This window comes from Chinchilla lanigera, unplaced genomic scaffold, assembly GCF_000276665.1.
Source record: "Chinchilla lanigera isolate Chin_1 unplaced genomic scaffold, ChiLan1.0 scaffold00117, whole genome shotgun sequence".
NCBI classification, from domain to species: domain Eukaryota; kingdom Metazoa; phylum Chordata; class Mammalia; order Rodentia; family Chinchillidae; genus Chinchilla; species Chinchilla lanigera.
In genome coordinates this window covers 2,090,265-2,116,433 of record NW_004955518.1, presented here as the reverse complement: position 1 = coordinate 2,116,433, position 26,169 = coordinate 2,090,265, and the positions used below count along the sequence as shown (strand labels likewise).

At 40.8% G+C, this 26,169-nt stretch overlaps 1 protein-coding gene and 1 long non-coding RNA gene across 6 annotated transcripts in view; both read left to right on the top strand.

Moving 5' to 3' along the window:
- The window catches only part of LOC102010513, a 75,891-nt gene extending 53,225 nt beyond the window's left edge, over positions 1-22,666 (top strand). For 3 of the 5 annotated variants that reach the window (XR_001231848.1, XR_001231845.1, XR_001231842.1), the window contains 2 exons: positions 19,253-19,376; positions 19,708-22,666. This is a non-coding gene — a long non-coding RNA (uncharacterized LOC102010513). The remainder of the gene's footprint in view (positions 1-19,252; positions 19,377-19,707) is intronic. The other 2 variants (XR_001231843.1, XR_264567.2) reach the window with 1 other exon arrangement.
- Positions 22,667-22,764: 98 nt separating this feature from the next.
- On the top strand, positions 22,765-23,162 carry Smim2 (small integral membrane protein 2; the record flags this gene model as incomplete). The annotated part of the gene is given in 2 exon segments (XM_013506951.1): positions 22,765-22,930; positions 22,933-23,162. Coding segments are annotated over 2 exon segments (276 nt in total), but the record flags the coding sequence as incomplete, so codon positions are not given.
- Positions 23,163-26,169: the final 3,007 nt, after the last annotated feature.

Below are 26,169 nucleotides of genomic sequence, written 5' to 3'. Positions count from 1 at the left end.
TCTAAATTATATTTGATAGTGGTGCAAATACATAGCCCCAGTGATCTGCTGTGCCATGTGAGGGTTTTATGTAATAGGAACATGTCAATTGGCATGTTGTCAGTTTGGAAAGAGAAGCCATGCTTTGGTGTGTCTTTGAGTTCAGACAATTTTCTCTTAATCTTTGAATATGACAAGCCCTATAAGCAAAGCATATCTAGAGGAGCCTGGATGCTTCCTGCCTATGCAAGGCAGGAAGAATTCTGTATGGGAATATTGTTTAGAAAGAGACTTGGTGATTGCTGTACTGGAGAGCCGACATTTGCAGAACTCAACTGTGTGGTGTCCGACTGAGTAAGATAGCAAAATAAAGACAGATGGCAATGGATTAGCTCCAACACGCCCACCAGACAATGGCAGCCAATTTGGAGAACCGTGATGTGCTCTAAAAAACACACTTTCTGGGATAGTGCACTAAGTGCCTCAATTAGATGCCATCTAGTGACTCACCAAAACATTGCATCTTCTTGCACACCCATGTGCATTTAGGACAGAGTTTAGGGAGACATAGATTGCTTGGCTTTGTTTGAAAATGAGAGAGAACAAATTATGGAAGGGTTGAACATTTATAGTTTGATAGTTCATTGAGAAATAATGGTTGAATTCTGTGTTCTGAGTTGTATGCTTACAGATAAAGATGTGAGAAAGAAAGGAAGGAAATCAAGCCTATAAGACAGGCATTTAAGTTTCATTCTGAAACACATGATCCAGAGATAGATAAAAGATTTGGGATGGTTTATGCATTTTGATCCTAGTCTTAATACAATTTAAAACTCAACATAGCAACTAATTTCATTTTAAGCTCCAAAGGATGTCAGAGGTGCTAGGGAGGGATTGTGAGGTGGGCCCAAGGCTGAGGGTTGGGACCCCTGTGTTCACTGAGGGTGTCTACTACAGCTGCAGAAAGGACAGAGGTGGGGCCTGGTTCTGTATTGGATAATGATACATCAAGCTATAAAATCTTCGGATTTAGGGGCTGGGGGTTTAGCTCAGCGGCAAAAGCGCCTGCCTGGCAAGCACAAGGTCGTGAGTTCAGTTCCTGGTACCGGAGAAAAACCAAAAAAAAAAAAAAAAAAAAAAAAAAAAAAAAAAAAAAAAAAAAAAAAAAAAAAAAAAAAAAAAATCTTCGGATTTGTTTAATGGTGGGTGTTTAGCTAAAAGTTTCTATTACTCTTAATAGTTTTAGGCTGAAATGACTGATAACACACAGAAAATATGATACGCCTTCTACCTGAAGGAGGGGTGAGAAAGTAATAAGAATTTTGTTATGATCTATCAAACCAGAGTTTTCTTGTATTTGTCTACCCCTTGTGGGAGGCCCTGTTTGCTTGGCAATATGTACCACTATCACATATAATTTAGCTCTTACAGTCTGGAATATATGCCAAGAACTTGGTGATTAGACCTAGACTGCTTCTACTGTAGGAGTTATTTTACATGTGACTGTCTAGACAACCTCAGAAGCTGGTCTAGAGTGCAGAGCTATTGAAGGAATGAGCATTGGTTCTGAGCCTCTCCATCACTGCCTACCACGGCATATTGACACTGTCTTTGTTTTCCCTTGGTGTCGCTTGGCCAGGAGCACTTAACATCTTTTGGTGACTCATAAATAGTGCAAACTATCTGCAGATTGGGGGTGTCTGTTCTTGGAGAGTCAAGCAGTTGTGTGGTTTATGTGAGTGCTCTCAGAAGGGTCTGTGTGTTGAGGTGAGACTCTGGCTGCCAACTATACGACTGCTTTCTTTTGAGACATCTGTGTCTTTCAAGCCCAGGTTATTTCAGTGCAGAAAGTGCACAGACACCAAACTTTACCCAGTCTTTACTTCTTTTAATTCAATTTAACACTCAGTAATTAACTGAATGCTCACCATACACCAGGCATTTTGCTAGGAGTCAAGGCCCAGGGATCACATTGGATTCTGGCTCCTGCACAGAGTCCAGCCCCTCACATAATGGATAAGATTCTCCACTGCCTCAGACCTCCACCTATGGTTTGTTGAATGATAAACTAAACTACAGTAAACCTTCTAAACTGCTTTCTCACTCTCAACCTTGATGGCTTCATGCTGAGAGTGCCTGAGAACTTAAGGCTGGGTTCTCGAATTCCTTACTTAACGTATATATGTGTGCATGTATGTATTTACTCATGCAGAAATTTTTTTGAGCATTGACTAATGTGTCAAGAATTGATCTTTTGCAGTGAATCAGATAATGCCTTGCAGAGTTCAGAGTCTCCCAGAAGGAAACACACAATAAGCAGAACAAATAGTAAATGCAAAATGAAATCATGCCGGGTGGTAAGTGTCATGAAGACATGAAGCAGAGGAAGGAGCGGGGAAGAAGAATCAAACTGGGAGGAGCGGAGCTTCATGAGGTCAAGGGGAGAGATTTCTGGGCAGGGGCAGTTGCAGTGTGAGGACTCTGAGGGAGAGCAGGTTTGGCAAACTGGAAAGAAGGCAGAGAAGCCACGTGGTGAAGTAGTTTATCCATTGCCACATGTGGCCATACTTTGAAGCCTGGAAGGGTGACCTCAAGGAGACTGCTCTTTTCCTATGAGCCTGACCCTGTCCTAGGGTTAGGGGACACAGAGACGGAAAGGGACACCACCTTCATGGGAAGAGCTCATGCTAATAAGTAGTCAGACACATAGATAAAAGGCAGACGTCATGGAAGAGGTGCTATGACGAGGGTCATGGCTGAGGCCCATGGGAGCTTGTAGGGAAGATGACATTTCACCTGGGTTTTACAGGATGAAGAAGACTTGGACGAGTTAGAGTTCAGGGACTAACACATTTGCAAGGACCACATGGAAATGCAAAGTGCAATTGGCAAATAATGAATAGAGGTTCCAGGATGGCAAGGAATAGGGCAGCTAAGAGCCATTGGATAAAACCAGAAAGGCTTTTGCAATTCCTCTGCTTTGATATGAGCTTCACCTTTGGAATTTATTTTGTGGGTTAGTGGTTCAGTGGTACCCCATTCTCAAGGACTTCCTTTTAATAATTTTTCCTTAGATCACATATATTCATAGATTTTAAAGAATTTCCCCCAATACTACAATTATTTGTAACCCTTTCAAAAAGTCATCTAATCCCTATATCTTCCAAGCAGAGCCACTGTTAAGCCTGAGATACAGCATGTTACACCACTGAGTTGAAACTTGTCACATATCTCAACCTGACCACAAAGGACGCTGGAATACACAGGGACATAGTGCAATATTTGTCAACTACTAACTGTCTCTGCCACCAGATATATAAATATGCATTTCTTCCCCTGGATTTGTGGAGTCTGGAAGAGCTTCCAGTCAGAACCATCCCTCTGGCATTAGGAAGCAGAGAAGCGACAGATTTGACTTATTTCCCAGGAAGATCACACAGCTGGTAGCTTGGAATGGACTGTGGTCAGTAGACTGGAGGCAGGGAGGCTGGGTGGGAGCTTCAGCTGTTCCACATGAGAGAGGGCACCAGGTCCTAAATGTTCACAGTTGGATGGGGCCGGGGACGGGTTTTGAAACAGTCTGGCACTCAAATCCCTCAGAGTTGGAGACAGCTCTGAAAGGTGAGGTTGCTTGTTGGGTCCGAAGGTGCATGCTTCAGAGGCTATGACAGCAAGGGTATGAGTTTGAGTGAAAAGCAAGCCCAGGCAGGCAACAACCTCTCCCTGAGGGCTGCAGGTACAATGCTCATCAGTCATTCTTCCTTTCCTTTCTGATTAAATAACTTGTCCTCCTGTCTCTGCTGGAGAAAACATCAGGTCTGAATCACAGCTGTGGGAACTCAGAAGCAGAGACACCAGGCCTGGTTGCACGTTTTGAATGCTCTCCAACCCAAGGATCCCCAGCCACCTTCACTGCACCTGTTTGTTTGTGCCTGGGTGCTCACCATCTGGGGCAAATTGTGGCCCTTCACAGTGTTCCTGTTCTATACACTTTCCCTGGTCAGAAGCTTGTTCCCTCTGTACTCTTCCCATTTAGTACTACTGATCTTGCCAAGCTGCACGAAGCATTACAGCAACCCCCTTAGTCACTCTGCAGATAGTATAATCAAATGTACCTGTGCAGTCCTAGTTCAGAAATTTGATCTGTCCTGTCTCCTATTAGAAAGTAACCTCATGTGGGGAGAGACTGCACCTTCTCCACGGCTATAAATTGGGCAGAATGATATCCTTTTAGAATCTCTGAATAAAGGGGCTGCTTGGTTCAACAAAGCCATCTGAGATGGCAAAACTCAATTTTATTCCCTTGCTGGAAGTATCTTGCTCTTAGCAGGTTCTGTGTGATAGCTTTTCTTTGAACTTTATGCAGACGATTAAAAATTGGAGGAGTTGAAATCCACCTAAGACAAATTCGATTAAGTTTGCACAAAGTCCATTCTGTGTACTCAAGATGAGGATTTGTGAATTACGCTCACTATAACCACAGAGTAAGACCACTATAATGGATGGTGAAAGAGAACAGGATTGGGTGTCAGGAAAATTTGGTGCTTGAATCCTGAATCTGCCATTTATAGCATCTTATAGATCTTCCTTATCCTGATCTGTAAAGCAGGGATGATGAGAGGCCAAAGAGAGTGCTGTGCTAAGGCTGGGCCCACGACATACAGAGTGCGCATCACGGGCCTCTCGTAGACAGAGACAGGCTGACCTTCACTATGGTTATTAGTCTATTTCCCTTCTTAGTACTCTAAATTGAATTGCTCCTTTCTTTCTTTTTATCTAGTATCCTTCACTGGCTCATCATCCTGATTCTCACCTATGCCTCCCAACCAACCCTGACAGATTCATCACTTCTAAGACCTACTATCAATTGCAAAGAGTTCTCTGTATTTTGTTTTCTCAAAAGTTGAACCTAAAAGTATTGTCTGCAACTGTCTGTACACACAACTGGAACTATAAATATTTCCATTTGCTTCTCTGTGAGACCATGCAGACAGTGGAGCAGGGACTTGTCCCTAATTCTTTCAGATCTCCCTGGGGATACTGTCCTGTTGTAGAGGAAGTGAAACCAATTGATGCTTCGTCTACTGGAAGCTGAATAAGCCTTTTCAACAGGAAGAGACTTTTTTTCAGCTTGAAAAGATTATGTTGCTCCGGGACAAATTCTTGTACATGTCAGAATTACCTGTATTTTTGCCACTGACTACAGAAGCTGGAGGCAGATTTGGACAGTCGTTTCCTTGCTGCGCAGTTGCTAGCCCACTGTTCTTTATCTGCTTGTAAATGTGGTAGCAGTGAGTCTAAGACTTGATGTGCTATGGCAGTATTTAAGCTTCTATGGACATATTTGACATATTTCTGATGTGTTTTGAGTGTTCAAAGCTGCGCCACATGACCTTCTGAAGGAATATACCAAATCAAAGAAATAAACAAAAACATTAAGTGCTTTGTATATGTAGATCCACAGGCTCTTCCCTGTGGATCTACATATAGTGTCATGGCATCTTTGTGGTTTCTTAGTGTACAAGAGGTGCAAGGAAACTGATCCCAGGTGCCCTCCAAAACAGACACTCTGAGATATTGGCAGTTAGGATTTCAAGACAGGAATCAGGTGTGAGGTGCAAAATTCAAGCCACACTGGTTTATCTCCTACTCCTTTCTTCTTCTACTATGGGCCCTTTTTCTATTCCAGGTGGCCTCCATCAGATTGCCTCTCCCAAGATACAACATTTTCTGTCTTTTTCATCTTGTATCTTGGCAAAAATACAGGTAATTCTGACATGTACAAGAATTTGTCCCAGAGAAAATATTTATTTGCCATTTGTATTTCTTCATCTGAGAAGTGTGTATTCATCTCAGATGCCCATTTTTGAATTGAGTCTTTGAATTTTGGGGACTTAATTTTTAAAAACTTTTTATATGTTTTAGATAGAAGTTCTTTGTATGACAGATAGTTGTCTAAATTCTTTTTCAATTTCTGGGTTTTCTTTTTACTCTGTTGGTGATTTCTTTTGTTGTGCAAAAAGTTTTCAATAAGATGAGGTCCCAGTTGTTGATTCTTTGAAGTATTTCCCATGCAGTTTGATTTTTGCTTATGAACTCTCTACAGACCCCCATGTCTACAAGATTTCTACCTACTTTCTCTTCTAGTAGATTTAGTATTTCTGTTTTAATATTTAGATATTTGATCCATTTTTACTTTAATTAGGTGCATGGTGATAGACATGGGTCTAGCTTTAGTCTTCCCATCTGGACAGCCAGTTTTTCAAGCACCATTTATTAAAGAGGCTGTCTTTCTTCCAGTGAACATGTTTGGTCCATTTGTCAAAGATAAGGTGGCTGAGTGTGTTTGTAATTGTGCCTGCATCTTCTAGTCTGCTCCATTGATCCTCAGGTCTGTTTTTTTGCCAGTACCATGCTGATTTTATAACAGTAGCTTTGTTGTCCTGCCTTGCTTTTGTTGCCCAGGATTGCTTTTGGTATTCTGGGTCTTTTCTGGTTCCAGATGAATTTTAGGAATGTTTTCTCTAGATTTGTGAGGTATACTAATGGTATTTGGTATAGATGGTAGTCAGTGGTAGATTGCATTGACTCCGTATAACAATTTTGGGAGTATGGCCATTTTCACAATGGTGGTTTTTCCTATCTATGAGCAAGGAGTATCTTTTCATTTTCTGAAATCCTCTTCAATCTCTTTTCTCAGAGTACTGTAATTTTCACTGTATAGATCTTTTACTTCTTTTATTAGATTGATTCCTAAGTATTTCATTTTTTTGTATGCTACTGTGAAGGATATGGTTTCCCTAATTTCTCTCTCACTGTGTCTGTTGTTTGTGTACAGGAATGCTATTGATTTTTCAGTGTCAATTTTGTATCCCACTATGCTATTAATTTGTTTATTAATTCTAGAAGACTTTTGGTAGAGTTTTTGGGGTCTTCTATGTAAAGTATCATGTCATCTGTTAATAAGGAAAATTTCACTTCTTCCTTTCCTGTCCTTACTCTTTTTATTTCTCTCTCTTATCTAATTGCTCTGGCTAAAGTTTCCAGACCTATGTTGAATAGGGGTGGTGACAGTGAACATCCTGTCTTGTTCCTGATTTTAAAGTGAGAGATTTCAGTATTTGTCCATTTAGTATGATGCTGGCTGCTCATTTGTCATAGATGGCTTTGATCAGATTGCGGCAAAGACCATCTATTTCTATTTTCTGTAGGGTTTTTATCATGAATTAGTGTTGGACTTTATCAAAACCTTTTTCTGCATCTATTGAGATGATCATGTGATTCTTGTCTTTGGTTCTGTTGATATGGTGTGTTACATTTATGGATTTGCATATATTGAACCATCCCTGCATTCCTAGGATGAATCACTCTTGGTCACGGCCTGTAATATTCTTGATGATTTGCTGTATTCTATTTGTTTGTATTTTACTGAGAATTTTTGCATCTATGTTCATTAGGGAGATTGGTCTGTAGTTCTCTTTTTTGTTTGGGTCTTTCTCTGGTTTGTTATCAGGGTAATACTTGCCTCCAGGAATGAATGAGGGAGAACTGCTTCCCTTTTCATTTCATTAAAGAGTTTGAGAAGAACTGGCATTAAGTCTTCTCTAAATTTCCTTTAGAATTTGGCTATGAATCCATTAGGACATGGGCTTTGCTTTGTTGGTAAGTTTTTTATTACATTTTCAATTTCATTGACTGATATTGGGTTATTCAGGATTTTTATATCTTCTTGGTCCAGTTGAAGTAATTTATATGTATCTAGGAATCTGTCTGTTTCTTCTGTATTTTCCACCCTATCAGAGTAAAGATTTTTGAAGTAAGTATTGATTATCTTCTGAATTTCTACAGGATCTGTAGTGATTTCACCCTTTTAATTCTTCATTGCATAGTTTAACTTTTTTCTTTGCTTTTTTGATAAGGTTGGCTAGGGGGTTATCAATTTTATTTATTATTTCCAAGAACCAACTCTTTTATTCATTAATTCTTTGTATTGTTTTCTTAATCTCCATTGCATTCATGTTGCTCTAATCTTTATAATTTCCTCCCTTCTTTGGGCTTTGGGCTTGACTTGCTCTTCTTTTTCTAGAAGCTTGAGATGCAGCATAAGGTTGTTTATTTGTGCTCAATCTGTTTTCCTGATGTGAGAATTCACTGTTATGAATTTCCACCTAAGGACTGCTTTCATTGTGTACCACAGGTTCCAATAAGTTGTATCTACATTTTCATTTGATTGTAAATATTGTTTAATTTCTTCTGTGATCCACTGGTTGTTTAGGAGGGAATCATTTAATTTCCATGTGTTTATGGAATTTTTACAATTTCTTTTGTCAATTATTTCCAATTCATTCCACTATGGTTGGATAATATGCATGGGATAATTTCAATTCCTTTGCATTTACTTAAGCATGTTCTGTGTGCTAGGATATGGTCTATTTTAGAGAATGTCTTTTATGCAGCTGAGAAGAATATGTCCTCTGAAGTTGTTGGGTGGAACACTCTGTAAAGGTCTACTAAGTCCATTTGTCCACAAGTTTGGTATAGTTCTGTTATTTCTTTGCTGATGTTTTGTCTAGTTGATCTAGCTCTTTGTGCCAGTGAGGTGTTAAAGTCCCCTGTTACTATTTTGTTATTGCTTATTTGATTTTTCATGTCTGCTAAAATTTGTCTTATATAGTTGGATGCTCCTGAATTTGGTGCCTATATATTTATGACTGTTATCTCTTCTTCTTGCACTGTTCCCCTAACAGGTATGTAGTGATCGTCTTTATCTCTTTTGACCATTCTTGGTTTGAAGTTCACATTGTCTGCAATCAGAATAGTTACCCCTGCTTTTTTCTGGGTTCTTGTCACATGGAGTATTGTGTTACATCCTTTGACTTTCAGTCTATAATTTTCCTTTTGAGTTAGATGTGTTTGTTTTACACAGCATATTGTTGGATTTTGTTTCTCGATCCACTCTGCCAGTCTGTTCCTTTTGACTGGTGAATTGAGGCTATTTACATTAATGGTTAGTACTGATATATATATTGGTTTATTTTTGTCATGTTATTTTCCTGCTGTTGGTTCCCTAATTTCCCCTGCTGTTTAATTGCTTGCCCTACTTGGTAAGTCCTTTCCATTGTTCTTCTTGGCATTATGTCATTTTTATATCTTTCTAGAATATCTTTCAGTACTCTTTGTAGGGTTGGTTTGCTGGTCATGAATTTCTTCAGCTGTTCTTTGTCATGGAAGTATCTTATTTCTCCATTAATTTTGAAAGATAGTTTTGCAGGGTACACCAATCTGGGTTGGAAGTTGTTTACTTTCAGTACCTGAAATACTTCACTCCAAGCTCTTCTTGACTTGATAGTTTGTGTTGAGAAATCTGCCATGATTCTGATAGATTTTCCTTCATAGATGATCTGTTTCTTTTGTCTAACAGATTTTAATATTTTGTTCTTTGGTCAATTTCTGGGATCTTTATTATTATATGTCTGGGTGTAGATTTATTTTGGCTATGGATAATTGGAGTTCTATATGCCTCACCTGTATGTCAGATTCTTTTCCCATGTGTTATGGTTGATACATTGTGTCAACTTGGGGAGTCTAGAGGTTTGGCTAAGTGACTCAGCAGGAAGCCAGGGTGCTTACTTTGTATACATCCTGAGCCTGTGGAAGAGGAGGGCATGGAGATTATGTGAGAGCTACATGCCCCTCAGGTGGGGGTAGCCTGTTTACAATGTAAGGGAGGGAAAGAAGCTGCTTGCTGCCATTCCTCCCTTTTGCTCTGGCTGTCTGCCGTTCGGCTGCCATTCCCCCCTTGCTCTTGTTGCTTTGTTATCTTCTGCCTCGGAGCCAGCCAAGTATGGACTGAAACCTCCACAAACTGTAAGCTAAATAAACCTTTCCTTCCTCAATTTTGGACATTGGGTATTTTGTCTCAGCAACGAGAGAAAAGTAACCAAGACACCATGTTTCAGAAATTTTCTGCTATTTCTTTTGCAAATAGTCTTTTTATGTCATTCATTCTGACTCCTGCTTTTTCATCTGCACCTATCAGTCTTATATTGTTTTTCTTTGTGTCATCTTGTAGCTATTGAATAGTTATTTCCTGGTTTTGTTATTTTTAAGAGATCTTTCCTTTCACAATTGCTAGCTGCAATGCTGTCTTCAAGGTTGAAGGTCAACTGAAGGTCTGTCTTCAATTTTATTCTAGTAGTTTTGCTAACTTTCAATGGAAGTTTTTATTTCCTGGATATCTCTTTGAATCCATTTCATGCATTCTAATGCTTTCCTATATTGTTCATTCAAGGTTTCCATCATTTTTCTGTGCTCCTGTATTTTTTATCTATGTCTTCTTTTGATATGCTCAGCAATTCTTTCATTATGTTTGTCATTTCTTTATTTGAGATTATTTCTGATCTTATTTCTTCTATGGCCTAACATAGTTGTTTCTTTACTTCAGTTGCTATCATTTCAGAAATTTCTGGTGTGTGACTTTCATGTTCTTCTATGTCAATGTCTCCTGGACTTGTTCTGGGTGGGGTGGAGGTCTGAGATTGCATTTTCCTCCTTTGTTTTGTCATTTTAGAAGCTCTCAGTATTCGCTGAGGCTCAAGGTCATTTCTGTGAGGGTGGGGGCAGGGTAGCGTGCAGTGTCTCCCCTCCTGGGCAGCTCACTGAAGCTTCCAATTTTCTCTGGGACTCAGTATTTTTCCCATGATGGTGGGGGCTAAATTGTTGCATCTTGAGATCCATTTTACTCAGAATCATTCTTTCAAAGAGAAGAGACATTAGACATTAGAAGTGTAATACTCAAACTCTTCCTTCCAGGCATTCCTAAAAGCAGCTAAGAAAGAAGGAATACATCAGAGAATTCACCTTAGAAAGAAGACTGAAGTAACTTGAACTTTCTTAAAATTAGGTTTATGGTGATGTAATTATATCAAGTAAAACTCACCCAAGATTGCACACTTGGCTGAATGTTTACAGATATATTCAGTCATGTAGCCATCATCACATTCACTGTATGCAACACTTCTGTCATCCCCAAATTTCCTCATACTTATTTGCAGTTAATTCCCTTCAGCCTCCCAGGCCATGGTAATCACTAATGTTTTATCCCTATAGTTTTACCTTTTCAGAATATAAATGGATTCAGACAACAAGCAGGATTTTGTGTCTGGCTTCTTTTATGTTTTTGAGGTTTATGTTTTGATTTTAAAATTATTTGAATTCTACATTCAAAACTGACACACACATATATGTACATATGTATGAATAATATATCCACCTTTGTAGGGATGTATTTAAACCTTACATGTAAACCTTATTCAGTTAAGTTACTGAAGTGTATCCTAATAATAATTGGATAAAATTAATACTACCTGAAGATGTGCCATATTCAAATATAAACATATCACTCATAATTATAAAGATGTTGGGTTGGAAGACATTTCCAAGAAAAGTCAAAGAAATATTCACTTAAGTACTGAAAAATACAGTACAGAGAACAATAAGCCATATCCTTCTCACTTCTACCAGAGGTTGAGAGCATGCCTGTCTTCCTGGGGTTTGAGACACAACAATATTACATGTAAAATAAATGAAAAACATTTTAATAATAAATAATCTAAATAGGTCCCATAATATGTTCAATAATGATGAATCATTGAGATAGGCTGACTTCCTGAAGTTTATTACTTTATTTAGTAAGGCAATACATTACCACTGATAGTAGTGGTTGTGGCCCCTGATATTCACTTCATACCCACCAAACTGTTCTTACAAATGGAGTCCTTTCCAGTTGGTTTTATACCTGGGATAGGATATGTTTAATATTTGTTTTTATATTCCTGTCCAAAATAATTCTGTATAAATGTGCTTTTCACCTAAAGTCTGGGGTATGGATGAGACAAATGAAAAAAATGGGCAGCAGATGGAAGTTTAGGATAGTTAGCTGGACAGATCACTTTCTGGACTGTACTGTTCAACTACTGTATTTAGCTCTTCAAGATTCACCTCTAGGGCCCTTGTCATGACCTGTTTCCTAGCCCAAAGTTGAACGAGTTCTTCTCTCCATGGACCTTCTTTAGTGCTATGCACATACAGTTATCAAGTTTGCCACAATTAATTCTCTGCATGTATGGGTCCTTTCTTATATATTCATCTACTTAAGACAAGTATTGTCCTATCTCTGTCTCCCTAGATCCTGGTACCTAGTGAATCTTTGATAAATACATGCTAAAGTTAGGTGGTCCTTGCAATCCATAATAAGCCACATGTCACAGATCCACCCCAGTCAGACCTAGAGGAACCCAGAGCTGACCTGTGCAGATGCAAGGGAAGTCTCTATTTTCATTGTGCATCAGCACTCATGTTCCCTGCCAGTCTGCCAAGCTTCTGACACAGATTCCTTTTCTGAGCCTGTTTGCTTTGGCCAACTATAAACATAATTCTTGCCCTGATCCAGATCCACTACCTCTACTTGTTCCAGCTTTCCAGGGTCTCCTATTTTGAATCCATCTATGAAACCTGATGTGTGCCCAAGGCAACCCTGGTGAAGAGTCAGACAAGGCAAGCTGGCACTGCCATGCCCCAGGGTGACATCTGATTCTCCTGACTCTCTGCAGGGAAACTTGGAGGGCCAAATAGAATAATCATTCAGAAGAGTAAAGCTCATGTATTCAATGTGTGGCCCTGTTATAGTTGATACATTGTGTCAACTTGGGGAGTCTAGAGGTTTGGCTAAGTGACTCAGCAGGAAGCCAGGGTGCTTACTTTGTATACATCCTGAGCCTGTGGAAGAGGAGGGCATGGAGATTATGTGAGAGCTACACTCCCCTTAGGTCGGGGTAGCCTGTTTACAAAGTAAGGCAGGGAAAAAGAAGCTGCTTGCCACCATTCCTCCAGGTTTGCTCTGGCTGCTTTGCTGTTCGGCTGCCATTCCCCCCTTTGCTCTTGTTGCTTTACTATCTTCTGCCTCGGAGCCAGCCAAGTATGGACTGAAACCTCTACAAACTGTAAGCTAAATAAACCTTTCCTTCCTTCATTTTGGACGTTGGGTATTTTGTCTCAGCAACGAGAGAAAAGTAACCAAGACAGGCCCACAGCAAGTTCCAAGACAGTAAGCAGGTACAGACATGAGCCAGAGTGGAGCCAGGAAGGAACAGATGGCTTAGACATGATGTCTGGCTATCCCCTTGGCTAGGACCAACCTATCTCAGCAAGATAGGCAAGATTGGAACAAGTGTTTGAGTAAAAGTGGAAAAGGGAAAGGAGATACAGATAGGCCCAAATAAGGAAAAGGGATTCATTCTATATAGACTCAGTGATAGGTCATGCTACTCTCTTAGAGTGGGTTAAATAGTTGGCCCCAAGTGATACCACCTGTTTCTAGTCTCTGGCATCTGTGAATATGAATCTAGATGGAAAAAGTATCTTTTCAGGTATTATTAAGTTAAGGATCTTGAAATGATAGTATCTAGAATTTATAGTTGATACTAAATCCAGTGACAGGTGTCCTTATAAGGTAAAAGCACAGGGAGATTCAGGACAAAAACACATGGAGGAGGAAAGGCCATGTAAAGGCAAAAACAGAGATTGGAGTTATGCTGCCAAAAGTCAAGGAATGCCCGGGGCCACCAGGAGCTGGAGGAGGCAAGCAGGGATACTTTGTTAGAGCCTTCAAAGGGAGAGGTTGGGTCTGCTGACACTTTGATTACACTTTCATAACCAGAACTGGGAGAAAACATATTTGTAGGATTTTTGCTTTGAGTTTTTTTTTTAGTATTGGAGATCAATCCCAGGGGCACTCTACCATTAAGTTATGTCCCTGCACCTTCTCTCATGGAGACAGGGTCTCAGTAAGTGGCTAAGTTACTCAGACTGGGCTCAAACTTGCAATTGCCCTGCTTCAGCCTCCCTGAGGGTGGAGATTATAAGTTTGCACAAACATGTGTTGGTGCATTCCTGTTGTTTCAACCCCCAGATTTGTGGTACTTTGTGAGTGTAGGTCCAGGAAACTAGGTTTACTTCATTTGCTCATCTGGCAGAGAAATAGGTATGAATTATAACGTTTAGGTCCATGAAGGTTTTCTGAGCCTTAGGGAAAAAGACAAAGCCAAGGGAAGTGGATGCCCCAGAAACCCACAGAAACATCTCCTGTTCCTCCAACATTGCCAAGAGAGACCAGAAAGGTCCACAGGAAGCTGTCTAATATTTAAATTCACTTCAAGTACTTTTCACTTGACCAGAGAAGTAATAATAATTGAAATGTAATAATGAAAATTAATAGTGCTCCATATATGAGCTAATTGACCAAGAAATTCCACATTTTCTCTGATAAGAAAACTGAGGCTCAGAATGATTTATTAATACATTGGGTTTCATAGGAGTTGAGCAATTGTTATAAAACTTCCTGTTTGCAGTCTCAGAATTTCAGTGACCCAAGCTGTAGTAATGGTGAGGAAGGTATCCTGATGATTACACCTCACTGTCATTAAGACCAAGCCTGAGCTAATACTCACAAGAACATTCAACTGGTAGGAAATAAATTAATTGGGTTATATTTACTGATCATTCTCACATATGTTATTTCTTTGTTTATTTGAAGTTCCTATTAGGAAGAAAATACACAAACTTGAATTTCACAAGTGTGAATTAATAAGCATGATAGCTACTCCCTCCCTCTACTGGGAATTGAACACTCAAGGCCTTTGCAGTGAGCTACATCCTAAGCCCTTTTTTATTTTGAGATGAAGTCTTATTAAGTTTTTTAATTGCCTGGGCTGGGATTGAACTCGCAATCTTTCTCCCTGAGGCTCCCAGGGTTCTGGGATTACGGTGTGAACAGTGTGGTGTTTCTTTAGCAAAAACAAAGCTTTATCTGCTTTCAGTCATTGTTCTTAGTGAGCATGGAGTCTGGGTCAAGGAATGTTAAATTTTTATGCCACAAATGCACACTGAACAATTAATTCATGAATTCAATAATAATTATTACCTGTTTCTTTTCAAAATCTAAATCATGTACATAATAAACTCTATTATTAGGCTTAGTAAAAATATGGGATTATTTAGGCAAGCCAATATTCTGATAGACTTGTCACATTTCTATACATGTTTCACCAATTTTTAATGAATCTAAAAACAGTAACATATATTTAACACTAAAAGTTTGACGCACACAATTTAATTTTATTTTTGGTAATTCTAAAGCCATTTGAGATTTGAGTGATGATCCACGCATCACAAATGTGCAGAGATAACAGTTACTAGAGAATGACAGATAAAGCCAGTTTTAGTCTGGATCTATCTATGATTATGATGTACACAGTCACCCATATCTGCATACATTAACTCTATTGAATGTAAATATGAGAGCTGTTGTAAAAATTGGCAGCTGGAGTGCAGGAAGGAGTTCATTGATTAAAATAAGATTGGATGGGTAGAAAGATTGACATTTAAGTAAAAATAAAATATACTACATTAGGTATATAATCTGATGGATGTTGAAATCTGTATATATATCCATGCAACTGACATATTGTTCCAAGACAGAACATTTTCAAAGCAAGGGTTATCTGGTGTGACCATTAATCCTAATATGACAACTCCATGGATGGAAGAAACACTTAGCAGATTAACAGAGCACCCTTCTGGGCATGTCTGGATGGGGGTGTGGCTTGGGTACTGTGAATGGTCCCTCACAGCACGATTCCTTTGCTCTGTTTCTCAGCTACCATAAACTAAGCCACTTTGCTCTGCCATGTCCTTTTGCCATGATGTTTGTGGCTTGGAGCTTGCTGACCATGGACTGACTCTCTTGAAAGCATGAGCTGAATTAAGCCTTCCCTCCTTTAAGTTACACGTGCTGGGTGTGTGTCTCAGCAATAGGAAAGATAACTAGTACACCTGGGAAAGGTTTTTTGTAGTTTGGGCTTTCCCAGAAAGTGTGTTCAACTTCCTGACAGGGATCGTGGGTGCTGGATCCTGGGGTGGCTTCACCCTCTTCTCATTGCCATAACTTCTAGCAGCCTTCATTGCCAAGCATGGCTCCTTTCTTCGCTGATCCCACCCCGTACAATTTGGGGTAGATACAAGGTGAATTTTTCAGTGTTCCAGAAAGGGGATATTTCCATCTTTTTCTTCCAGGGGGTGGCTGTTGGCTTCAAATGATCCTTCCTCATAATGAACACACACAATGAACACACAGAATCCTCTTCCACTCCCATCAGAACCACTTCAGAAAACTTTGTTCATAAGTCTCCCCAACACCTTCCTGAGTCATAACAAAAAGCAAGGCATAAGCTTTGCTTTTATAGATGGAAATCTTGAAGCAAAGTGTAGTTCAATGGCTTCCTGGCCAATGAATCTGATACCAACACAGAATTATTTTGACTCAGTTCATACTATGGTTTTGAGTATGTTTTTCCCCTCCACCAGGAGGTAAAATATGGTGGAGTTGAGGAAGGAGTTATGTTTTTAAACCTCACAATTCTTCCTTTCCTATTTGAGGGTCTACTCAGGAGTCCAGATATGAGGAAGTGAAAGCTGAGAGCAAAATGCCCCAGGAAGAGACACTAGTAGATTTGGTATGCAAAGCCTTAGGTCTTGGTGATGTTTTTGGAAATTAGGAACAAGGAAGAGAGAACAGATAGCCAAAAGTGACAAAAACTAGTCCAAATAGCACTTCTTCATAATTTTTACAGTTTTATCTTCATGCTTCTTACGTTTTGAAGTACAGTTCAAACTTCAGTAAATTAGTAGTTTAATACAAATACAGATTGATGCTTTCAGCTAAACTCAGCATTAAGAGCATAGTGGTGAAAAAGTTAAAAGAAGACACTGAATATTCTGGGAAGCCCTCTCTTTCCCCTCTAAATATTGTCTGTTGAGTTAGTTGATTTGCTTTGTTGAAATAGTCACATTTACTTGTTAGGGGAAATACGTATTTAGAGGTCTAGGAAATTACACAAAGGATTTTCCATACTTTCAGCAATGAGAAGTATAGCCCAGTGTGTTAAATTTGGTGAAAGGAATTGTGGGGCTGAGCAAGTCAGGAGACAAGGGCAAGGAGAAATGGTCCCACTCTTCAGCTGTTCCTATTGGCTGGCTCACAGTTTACCTCATCTCCTTAGCATAATGACTGTGCTGTGGGATTTGACAGTTGCAACATCTAATCTGCCTGAAAAGCTCTTTCTTGCTTCCACAAAGTTCCACTGTCCTCCAACCACAACTTTAATTACTAGTCTTCTCAAGAGAACCAGGAAGATGATATTCCACTCACTATGGTTCCATCCATTCAGCAATGAATGAACAATCAAGCTCTTTAAGGTTAACTCACCAAACAAGCACCAAACCCCAAAGCATGAGTAAAACGCTCATCATACAATCAAGCTGGGCACGCCACTCCTTTTTTGCTCCTTATGCAATATTTTACGCTCATACAAACCTTGACTAAAACTTTCTCTGATGTCTTCTTCTGACTCACAAGAACACGCATTTACTCCTCTCTCAATAATCAAGGGTTTTATTTGGCTGCAATTGTGGAAGAAGCATCATCAGGGTGACTTAGCAGCAGAATGATTTATTAGAAACAATTTTCTGTGAAGAAGGCATCCCTTATTCTCCTAAGAATTCATGTCTTTTGGTTGACTTTCTAACTGTATTATACTAAAGATTTTCTTCTTGCACCTGGGTGAAGACTGGGAGAGATAAGTGATGCAAAAGATTTGATGTTAGAAAGCAGATGAGACACACTTAAGCAACCAGGGGACCAAGTTTCTACCATCCAGAAACCTCTAATTAGGAAATCTGACACTTGTTTGGCTGTGTGTCCTTTGGTCTGCTGTTGAGTTTCATGATGAGGTCTGGCAGGACAAGGAAGAAGTTCATGTCATGCTGGTGGTGGGGCCAAGTCAGCTCAGGAAACAATGTGGACTTGAGCTATCACCTACTGACTTAACCTATCACAATTACCAAAAGCATTTATTTGAACTATCTAGATTAGCAGTTATGCTTATGGAACCAGGAAGGTAAAAAGTATAGCAAAGCCACCTATGTGGTTGGGGGTTGGTGACAGCCATCAATATATTTATTAAATGATTATGTGTTAGTCACTGTTTCAAAAAATATAAAATTACACTAAAATAAACAGTATAAGTTTATCTCATGCTGTCTTTAAACATGGAACAAAAACTGAGTTAAATTCATGACCACCATTATCTGTAAGGAGTAAAGATGGGATTTGAACCCTATCTGTCAACAAACCCATCAACTGTACTGTTCTGGATCAGTCTCATGTGACTGTGAACTTGGGGGACTTACAGTCCCAAACGCTGTGTTTTCTCCCCCTCTTTTTCTGAAGAGTCAGTTAAACTGTATTTTTTGAGAAAATTATGAATTTTTACACTGTTGGTGATATTTGTTTAAAATTTTTTTGAAAGAACCGGAACACTATAGGTCAATTGCATGTGGGCTGAATGTGGTCAGGGATTATTTCCTTTTCAACCAAGGCCATTCAGTTATTATTCAACCTGCAATTCTGTGTGAGTTGGGGGCAAATCTAGGCCAAGGAATTGCAAATGGCAACAGGAACCCATACCAATTCTATTTTGGGAAATGCCTTCAGAAGAAGCTTTGTTTTATTGTGTCATTCATAGGGTTTGCAAGTTTTATCAGAAACCTCTGGATAATGTAGATTAAGACTAGATTTATTAAGGAGCCTAGACTTGTACTGTAGTAATACAGAAAAAATACTCTCAAGTGGTGTAGTGTTGTGTAGTTCAACGTGAAATGACGTATTGCCTGCTTAATCCTCAGACTGAGGCATTTTCTGGCCATAAGAAGCTTCTCTCTTCAGTTTAATCTTGTGTCACAGACAGTGTGTGTGTGTGTGTGTGTGTGTGTGTGGCTTACTATATGTCGTAAAGTTTAAACAATCAGGAAGCATCGTTATGCTCTGTTTCTTATATTACATGAATTTCTCTGACCTAGTATCAAGCCTTCCTCTTTTTGATGAATGGGATATACACCCTTACACTAATCTTTTAAGTTTTCTGCTCTTCCCTTCATCAGATTATTCATGGATCTTTTCATTAATGACAAATTAGTACCTTATCCATTCCAGTTCTCTTTTTGACCTCCAATCTCTCATAGCAGTTTAGTTAAATTTTGATTTCAATTCATTCAATCATGATTTGTTATTTGTTTGGAAAGCTTCCTGGGAAGAGGGCATAGGGACTACTGGAGTGACCCACTTGTCCTATTCTGCCTGGAACATTCCCAATTTTAGCATCAGAAGTCTTGTGTCCCAGGAATCCCCGCAGACCTGAGAAAAACAGAATGGTTGATCACCTTAGACCCAGCACAAGTACAGTTGTCTGTCACAGGCAGAATGAAGACTCTTCTTCACACGGGTAAGTATGATGGACAGGAAGGTCAGAGATGGTGCTTGGTTTCATATGGGTAGGTAGGTGTAAGGGTGGGAAAAGGGAGGATTTCTTATAAAGTTACCTCAGCATTTCTACTAGGTAAGTATAAGGTCATCTGCTGAAAGGAAGGTGAGTGGTGGTGGAAGAATTATCACTCAAAGAATCCTAGTTCCCTCTTTGTTCTATCATAATTTGACAACAACTTATTTTAGGTGCATCTGTGCTTTGCCTAAATGTAATCTGTCCTTTCTGGGAAAATGGAAATTAACAAAAAAGATAACTACAAAATTTAAGTAATTATGTATTTAATTTTCAGAACTAAAAGGCACAGTCTGACGTTGTAGTCTGTGAAGATGAGGCACCATGACCATCGAAGTGCCTATCTCCGTAACTGCCCTTTTATAACCCCTGCCTCAGCCATCCTCCTGATCTCCCATCCATATTCTCAACAACACACTGAGCCTAACAGTCACTCAAAAGGAGGGAAATGTGCCTGTTAGGCAGGGGAAAAAAGTACTTCAAATCTGCACCATCCAAGGTTTCCAGACAAAGTCCTCTCTTCGCCTATCTACCTATGCATCTTCCTAGCAATTGATTGATCAATCATTGATATATAGATCTATAGATCTACAAAGAGATCTTTATGGGAATTGGTTCATACAATTATGCCGGCTGAGAAGCCCCACAGTGTGTCACCTGCAAGCTGGAGGAGCAGGAGAGTGGCAGAGGACATCAGTCTAAGGCCAAAGGCTGAGAAGCTGGGGAGCTATGGATGTGTCCCTGGAGTCCAAGGTCTGAGAGCCTGGAGCTCTGGTGTCCAGGAGAAAATGGATGTCTCAAGCAGACTGAATTTGAGCTGTGGCCTTAGAAAGCTCACTGGAGAACAAATGCCACCAGGCTAGGAGAAGAACCAAGGACAAGATGAGTGACACTCGATAGATGACCTTTGACAAATGCCCAACCTTTCTTCCTCGGTGCTTCCATATGCAAAGCTAAAGGGAGATCTATGGGAACTGAAAGATTCCTCATGCGTTCTAGAGCTCCAGCCCTTTCTGAGGAACCATGTGAGAAGAGAACAGTTACAGGAAGACTATCAGTAAATGTCAGAAGTCTTTGGTATGTGATATCAAGGAAATGGCCAGGGGTAACAAAAAATTCGGATTATAAATAGGATGGAACAAACCCCACAGCACTGAAGACCAGGCAACACCTCAAAATTATGCAACACAGGAAATTTCACAGCTCAGATAAGAAGCAAACCTCTCATTGGATGTTTTTATAACTTATAAAACATTGTCACCTAGAACAATAGCTTTCAGACTGAGAAGCACTTGAACATAATAATGTCCCATTTGATCCTGACACAATCTTGAGTGGCAGAAAGCATTGGTTCTACTGTCCCTATTTTATGGCTGAGAAAACTGAGTTTCCAAGTAATTAAGGTCATGGACTCTTTTTTCCTAAATCTCTACAATTTCTAGAGACAGTGGGGTCAGTGGAGTTTTACTGCTGAGCATCCATGTCAGAAGTAGGAGCCCTGGGTGGAAGGTGGTGGGACCCATGGAACACACTGTGCCCCACAGGCTGGAGTAGAGGCCTGTGGTTGTGGTTGGCCTGCTTGGGAAAGGGCATCCCTTGGCATCACCAAAGAGATGGCACAGTAGATTTGCAGGTAGCCTGCTGTCTGTGTGCTGACTCTGCTAGGACTGTGTCCTAATCTAGTCTCTTTCTAAATGTTCCAATGCCAGGTTTTGGCCTGGGAGGCTGTGGGGTACAAATAATAGGGGAGTCTATGAGGACTTGTGCTTTCTTGCTGTATGCTGTTATGTGCAGCTGGGTGTTACTGTACCATTTTTTGTTGCTGTTCAGAGATTTTTGTACCCTATGCATTATTATTTCAAAAATAGACCTGTAATATATTCTTGCATGCTTGAATTTAATTATGACCATTTTCACTGAAATGGATGTGGTTTTTTTATTTCTGGCCAGGCCAGATGAGAATCCCTAAAGATAGATTTTTGAGTGATGTCTAAGCCAATTTCTTTGATCTTTTTAATATTTATAACCAAGGAGCTCTTCTCTAGGATGGTGATTTATGACTTTGACATACTTTCCCTGGCATTCTCTGGGCACAAGGAAACATGTGGAACCTCACAGAAGTAACTGTTCTGAGGAATCCAGGTGGAGCCACACTGCCTCCTCCAATCTCACTAGCATCCCAGCAGGATTCGGAAAGGTCACATGTTTAGAATTCTAGGGCTGTCTTAGGATCACCCAGAACCCTACATAATCATTTCATAACTTGGAGGTTGTGGCAGGAGTAAACCATCCATACTGTGGCCTGCTCCTGTCTTATTTGACCGGTTCAGCTTCCAAGGACATTGTGGGCTCTGTATTTTGTGTCTCAGCAGGACTTAGAACAACAGCTCATATGCCATTCTGTCCTGCAGTGTTTCTGTTTAGCAACACCTCATCATCGTAATGCTGCTGCCTAAAGTACAAGAGAAGTTTCAGGAACACAAACAATAGCATATCTGTGCCCTCTGTTTGCCTCACTGTGACTCCCTTACCAGCTGCACCTGAGCAGGCAGAGCCCATGCCCTCTGCTCACCTGTGGGTACTCGCCCAACTGTGGGCTCGGACTTAATCATGCCACCAGAAGACCTTACCTCTTTGGTGTATGCTGTGGTTAGGAAAAGGATGCCTCTCTTTGGATTTGGAGCTCACTGCATTTAGGGTGGAATGTTTGGGTAGCACTGATGGTGGATGAGACTGCAGTATTCATTCATTCGTTTACATCTCTCTCCAGTCTTCTCTGACATAGAAACTGAGTGCCCATACTAGGCATCCAGTGGTCAGCATAGAAGATAATAGTTCAGAGGAGAGCTTCTGGTTCTGTGGAACAGCTCAAGGAACTTCATCTATTTCATCTTCAGTGGGTTAGTGACTGCCAACAGCCTGTTGCTGTTCAAGGGTCCTCACTAAATTTAGGAAGCTCTGGCCCTGTCCCCTCTTCTCTTTGGAGCCTGGACCTGGGTGGCCTTGAGTGAAGAGCAAGACCCTCCCAGAACCACTGTTCATGCTCCCTGGCTAAGTATTACACATGGGAGGAGCTTGGGCGTGGAGCACTCTGAAGGCTGTGTCACCCTGCACTCCAGCCACAGAGGTTTCATCACCAAAGGAAAGCTGAGCTGTGAGCTTGTTGCTAGGCGGTGCTGTTTATTTTTATAAACAAGCCTTGTGCTTAATTTAGAATTCTGCTTTTGCTTTTTCTTTCTTCTTTCCAGCATCATCTGGGTGTCTGGCACCATCAAAGATTTCTGACCCAACAAGAGCTTATGGGAGAGGGGAGGGGAGGAAGAAGGTTTGAGAGAGGATTGATGCCAGCCAGGCTGCCTCAAGAGGAGGTGGAACATGAGGCCATGCCATTAGCGTCCTGTTTGGCTTCGGCATGAGATTCATCTGTGACACCTACATCGTCCTTGCTTGGAACAGCAGGACAGAAAGCAGCCCTGGTGCTTGCTCCTGTGCTGACGAGCCCACACTGAAGTACAGCAGAACAGAAGGCAAGGCCACAGAAAAGAGGACCCAAGTCAGGAGCAGAAGCAGGTGACATCTGGACTCTCCATTCTTTGGAAACAGCTATTTTAATAGCTCCACTTTACTGCAGCTATTTTGACAGGGAGATATTTTTGTTTGGCCCCAAAATTTAGCTGAGAAATGATCAGCTTTTCAAAAAAGTGATAAATAAAGTGGATGTTTCATACTCCATCCATAAGTAACACCAAACTCTGATCTCACACCATTGTCAGTCCCACATGGGGCATGAAGGACATATAGATGGGGGCTGGTGAAATAAAGGGTTGGTAGAAAATGGGAGAAATATCAGGAACCGGTAATGCTCAGGAATGCAGTGTCAGGAATAAGGTGACCATCAGAATTAGGAGCAGTCAGGAGTACAGGAGGATTAGGAGGCCTCTAAAGTAAAAACAAGGTTAATCAAATATATAGGCAGGATAAGAGTCACAGATGGCAAGACAGGCAGAAAGTGGGTACATAAAGCACAGTGGGTATACACTTTGGCTCACCCTGTTTACAGGGTACTGTGTCAAAACAGTTGTGTCAGAACAGCTGCATGAAACTGTTTTTACACGAATAGTCCCATAGGGTCCAGAAGAGCTCATTTATCTTGGCTCTTCTACGGACAGTGTCTGATACATAAATGTCTACACATTTCATATTAGGAGCCATCTGAGCCTCAGTTGCCCATATAAAATGCAAAGGATTACTCCCCTGCTCCTTTCCTCGCCTTTTCCTCTACCTCCAGCAGCAAGATGAGGGGTGAGCAAGCAGCTCGTAAAACTATTCTGGGCCACCTGAGAAGGTGCTGTGTAAATGGTAAGTGTTGGTATAGATGAGTCCTCTGTGAGTCAAGGATTTCAGAGTTTGGCAAGTGTGGGTGTCCCTACTTGGTGATTCACGTGTCGTGGTGCCTTTGGCTGGAAAGGATGCCATGTGATGACTTTGTTCCTGCCTCTGAGGAGAACTGAGTTCTTAAGCAAATGCAGTATATTGAGGATCTTGGGCAAGGGGATTACATTTGAAAAGAGTTGGAAAGAACCCAACATTTCAGCCTGTAATCTAGTTTCATTCTACAACCACATGCAGCAGCATATTTGTGCCCAGTCATCAGCCTACAGAGAAACTTCTGAATTGTTTTCCCATTTGTCAAACTTGCCAAAGTCCTCTGGAGTTTCAGCGTTAAAGGTTGAGAGAAGAATGCCATACCAGATTCCAGTACTTTCTGTGTTGGCTGCTGTCTTTGTTACTTTTCTCATTTGCTCCCTACAAGTTAAGGGAGCAAAGGTTTACTTTGCTTCACAGTTTGTAGCGGTTTCAGCCCATAGTTGGCTGGCTTCAAGGCAGGGGGCATGGCAAAGGGGAAACAGTTCATGGCAAAGCAGCAGCAGTCATCCTCCTTTTCCTTTTATCCCATTCAGACTACAAGCCTTTTGGGTAGTGCCAGCCACACTCAGGGTGGGGCTTCCATTATCCACACACAGAACTATGCTAAACCAATCTAGTTATCACACACCCATGATCCAACCACCTCCCCAAGCCTTACCTATATTATCAGGGTATGAGGCTTAGGGAGGATATCTAGACACAAACCATACCGGTTGTTCTCACAGGGAGAGTTTTTGCATCACAAGATAAGCCCCCGCTGCTTTGGATAGAGTATCCTAGGACGATATGTGCAAGGAGGGAGCAGAACCAGGGCCTCCACTTCCAGCCCTCATGCTGAATCCACCTTGCAGCTCAGCAAATTCCTTTCCTGGAGTCCTCAGAGTGAAGATGAAGGACACACGTGCCTGCTACTCAGCAGCTCCAGCCACACTTCCGACTTCCACCCACTCCTGTTTTAAGAACCAAAGCACCACCTCCTCTGGCACAGTTCATCTTTGTTCTTACCGCCTATCCATTTTTCTTTGTTATTTCTCACCATGTCCCTGCCTTCAGATTTCTTATGAATTTCTTTCTCAGGCATCATGTTTAGATTCCCTCCTCACATTGACTTCCAAATGCCAAGAACGACTCTGTTCCGGCAGGATAGTATTTAGCTTTAAAGAGAGGACAAGCGGTAGCTTCTCTCCATTAGTATTCTTTGGGTTTATGTGGGAATCTATTTTGGGAACTGTGCAGCACTTCCCCAAGCCTCTCCCCCACCTACTGTCTGTCCCAGAGAGTCACTCTGTGTTCACTGTGTACAACTGGAGGATGATAAGAGCTTTTCTTTTTGAGCCTCTGCAGAAGAGCTCAACATCCCTCTTCCAGCATTTCTCCCTCAGGATGTATAGGCTGGGCCCACAGAGAATATTACAATGGCCATTGTTACCATATTTATGGACTTTAGAGGGACTTGAATATTATTCCTAGTATCTGATTATGTGATAAATCTGTAGTCCATTTTCAGAACAAGTAGTTTTCTTTTTAAACCCTTGGGCTTCATGTTCAGCCTTTATCATTTCCCATATTACTGACAAGTACACCTGGATTTAGCTAGAGGGGTCAGACCTAGCCAACACTTGCTTCTCTGTTGACATCACAGAGTTTAATGACACATACTAAGCACGGTTGCTGGTGCCCTCACTCCCCCTATTAATATTTTAAGGAAGTAGTATTGCTCCATCCAATATTTTGTATAGTGATTCAGAAATTTGCTGTTTAAGCAACGTAAGAGAGTAGGGGTTCTGGCCTATCCTAGGCAGCAAGAAATCCTGATGGGTGTGCCATCCCAAGAGGACTTCCTGTGTGGCTCCAGGTGGCCTGGTCCCAGCCTGGTCTGCCTGGACCTATTGCTAAGAAAAACTTAGATCAGAGGACATCCTGTGCTCCTAGGACAGAATGGTGGATGAAGCAACATAACTCCCATATATTAGCAGGGATCAGTGATGGCCCTAGCTTGGAGTGGAGGGAAGGAAGACTTTTAGAGGCAAGCAGCAAGACACCTACTTCCCTAAATACAATGTAAGTAGGCTCAGGCTGATCCTGGTCAGGCTCCGCAGTGTATCTTTTACTTGTGAAGTTGCTTCTAGGGACATGAATTAGTTCCTCTGAATGTCTGTTCAACTCAAAGTATGTAGGGCAGGTGTTGTTATTCTAATTTCACCAACAGCAAAATTAAGTTCCAGAAAGTTTAGCTAACTTCTTTAGAGGCAACTAAATAAATTATGGGTAAGCTTGAGATACGAAACCTCAAATTCCTTATGTCTGCTCC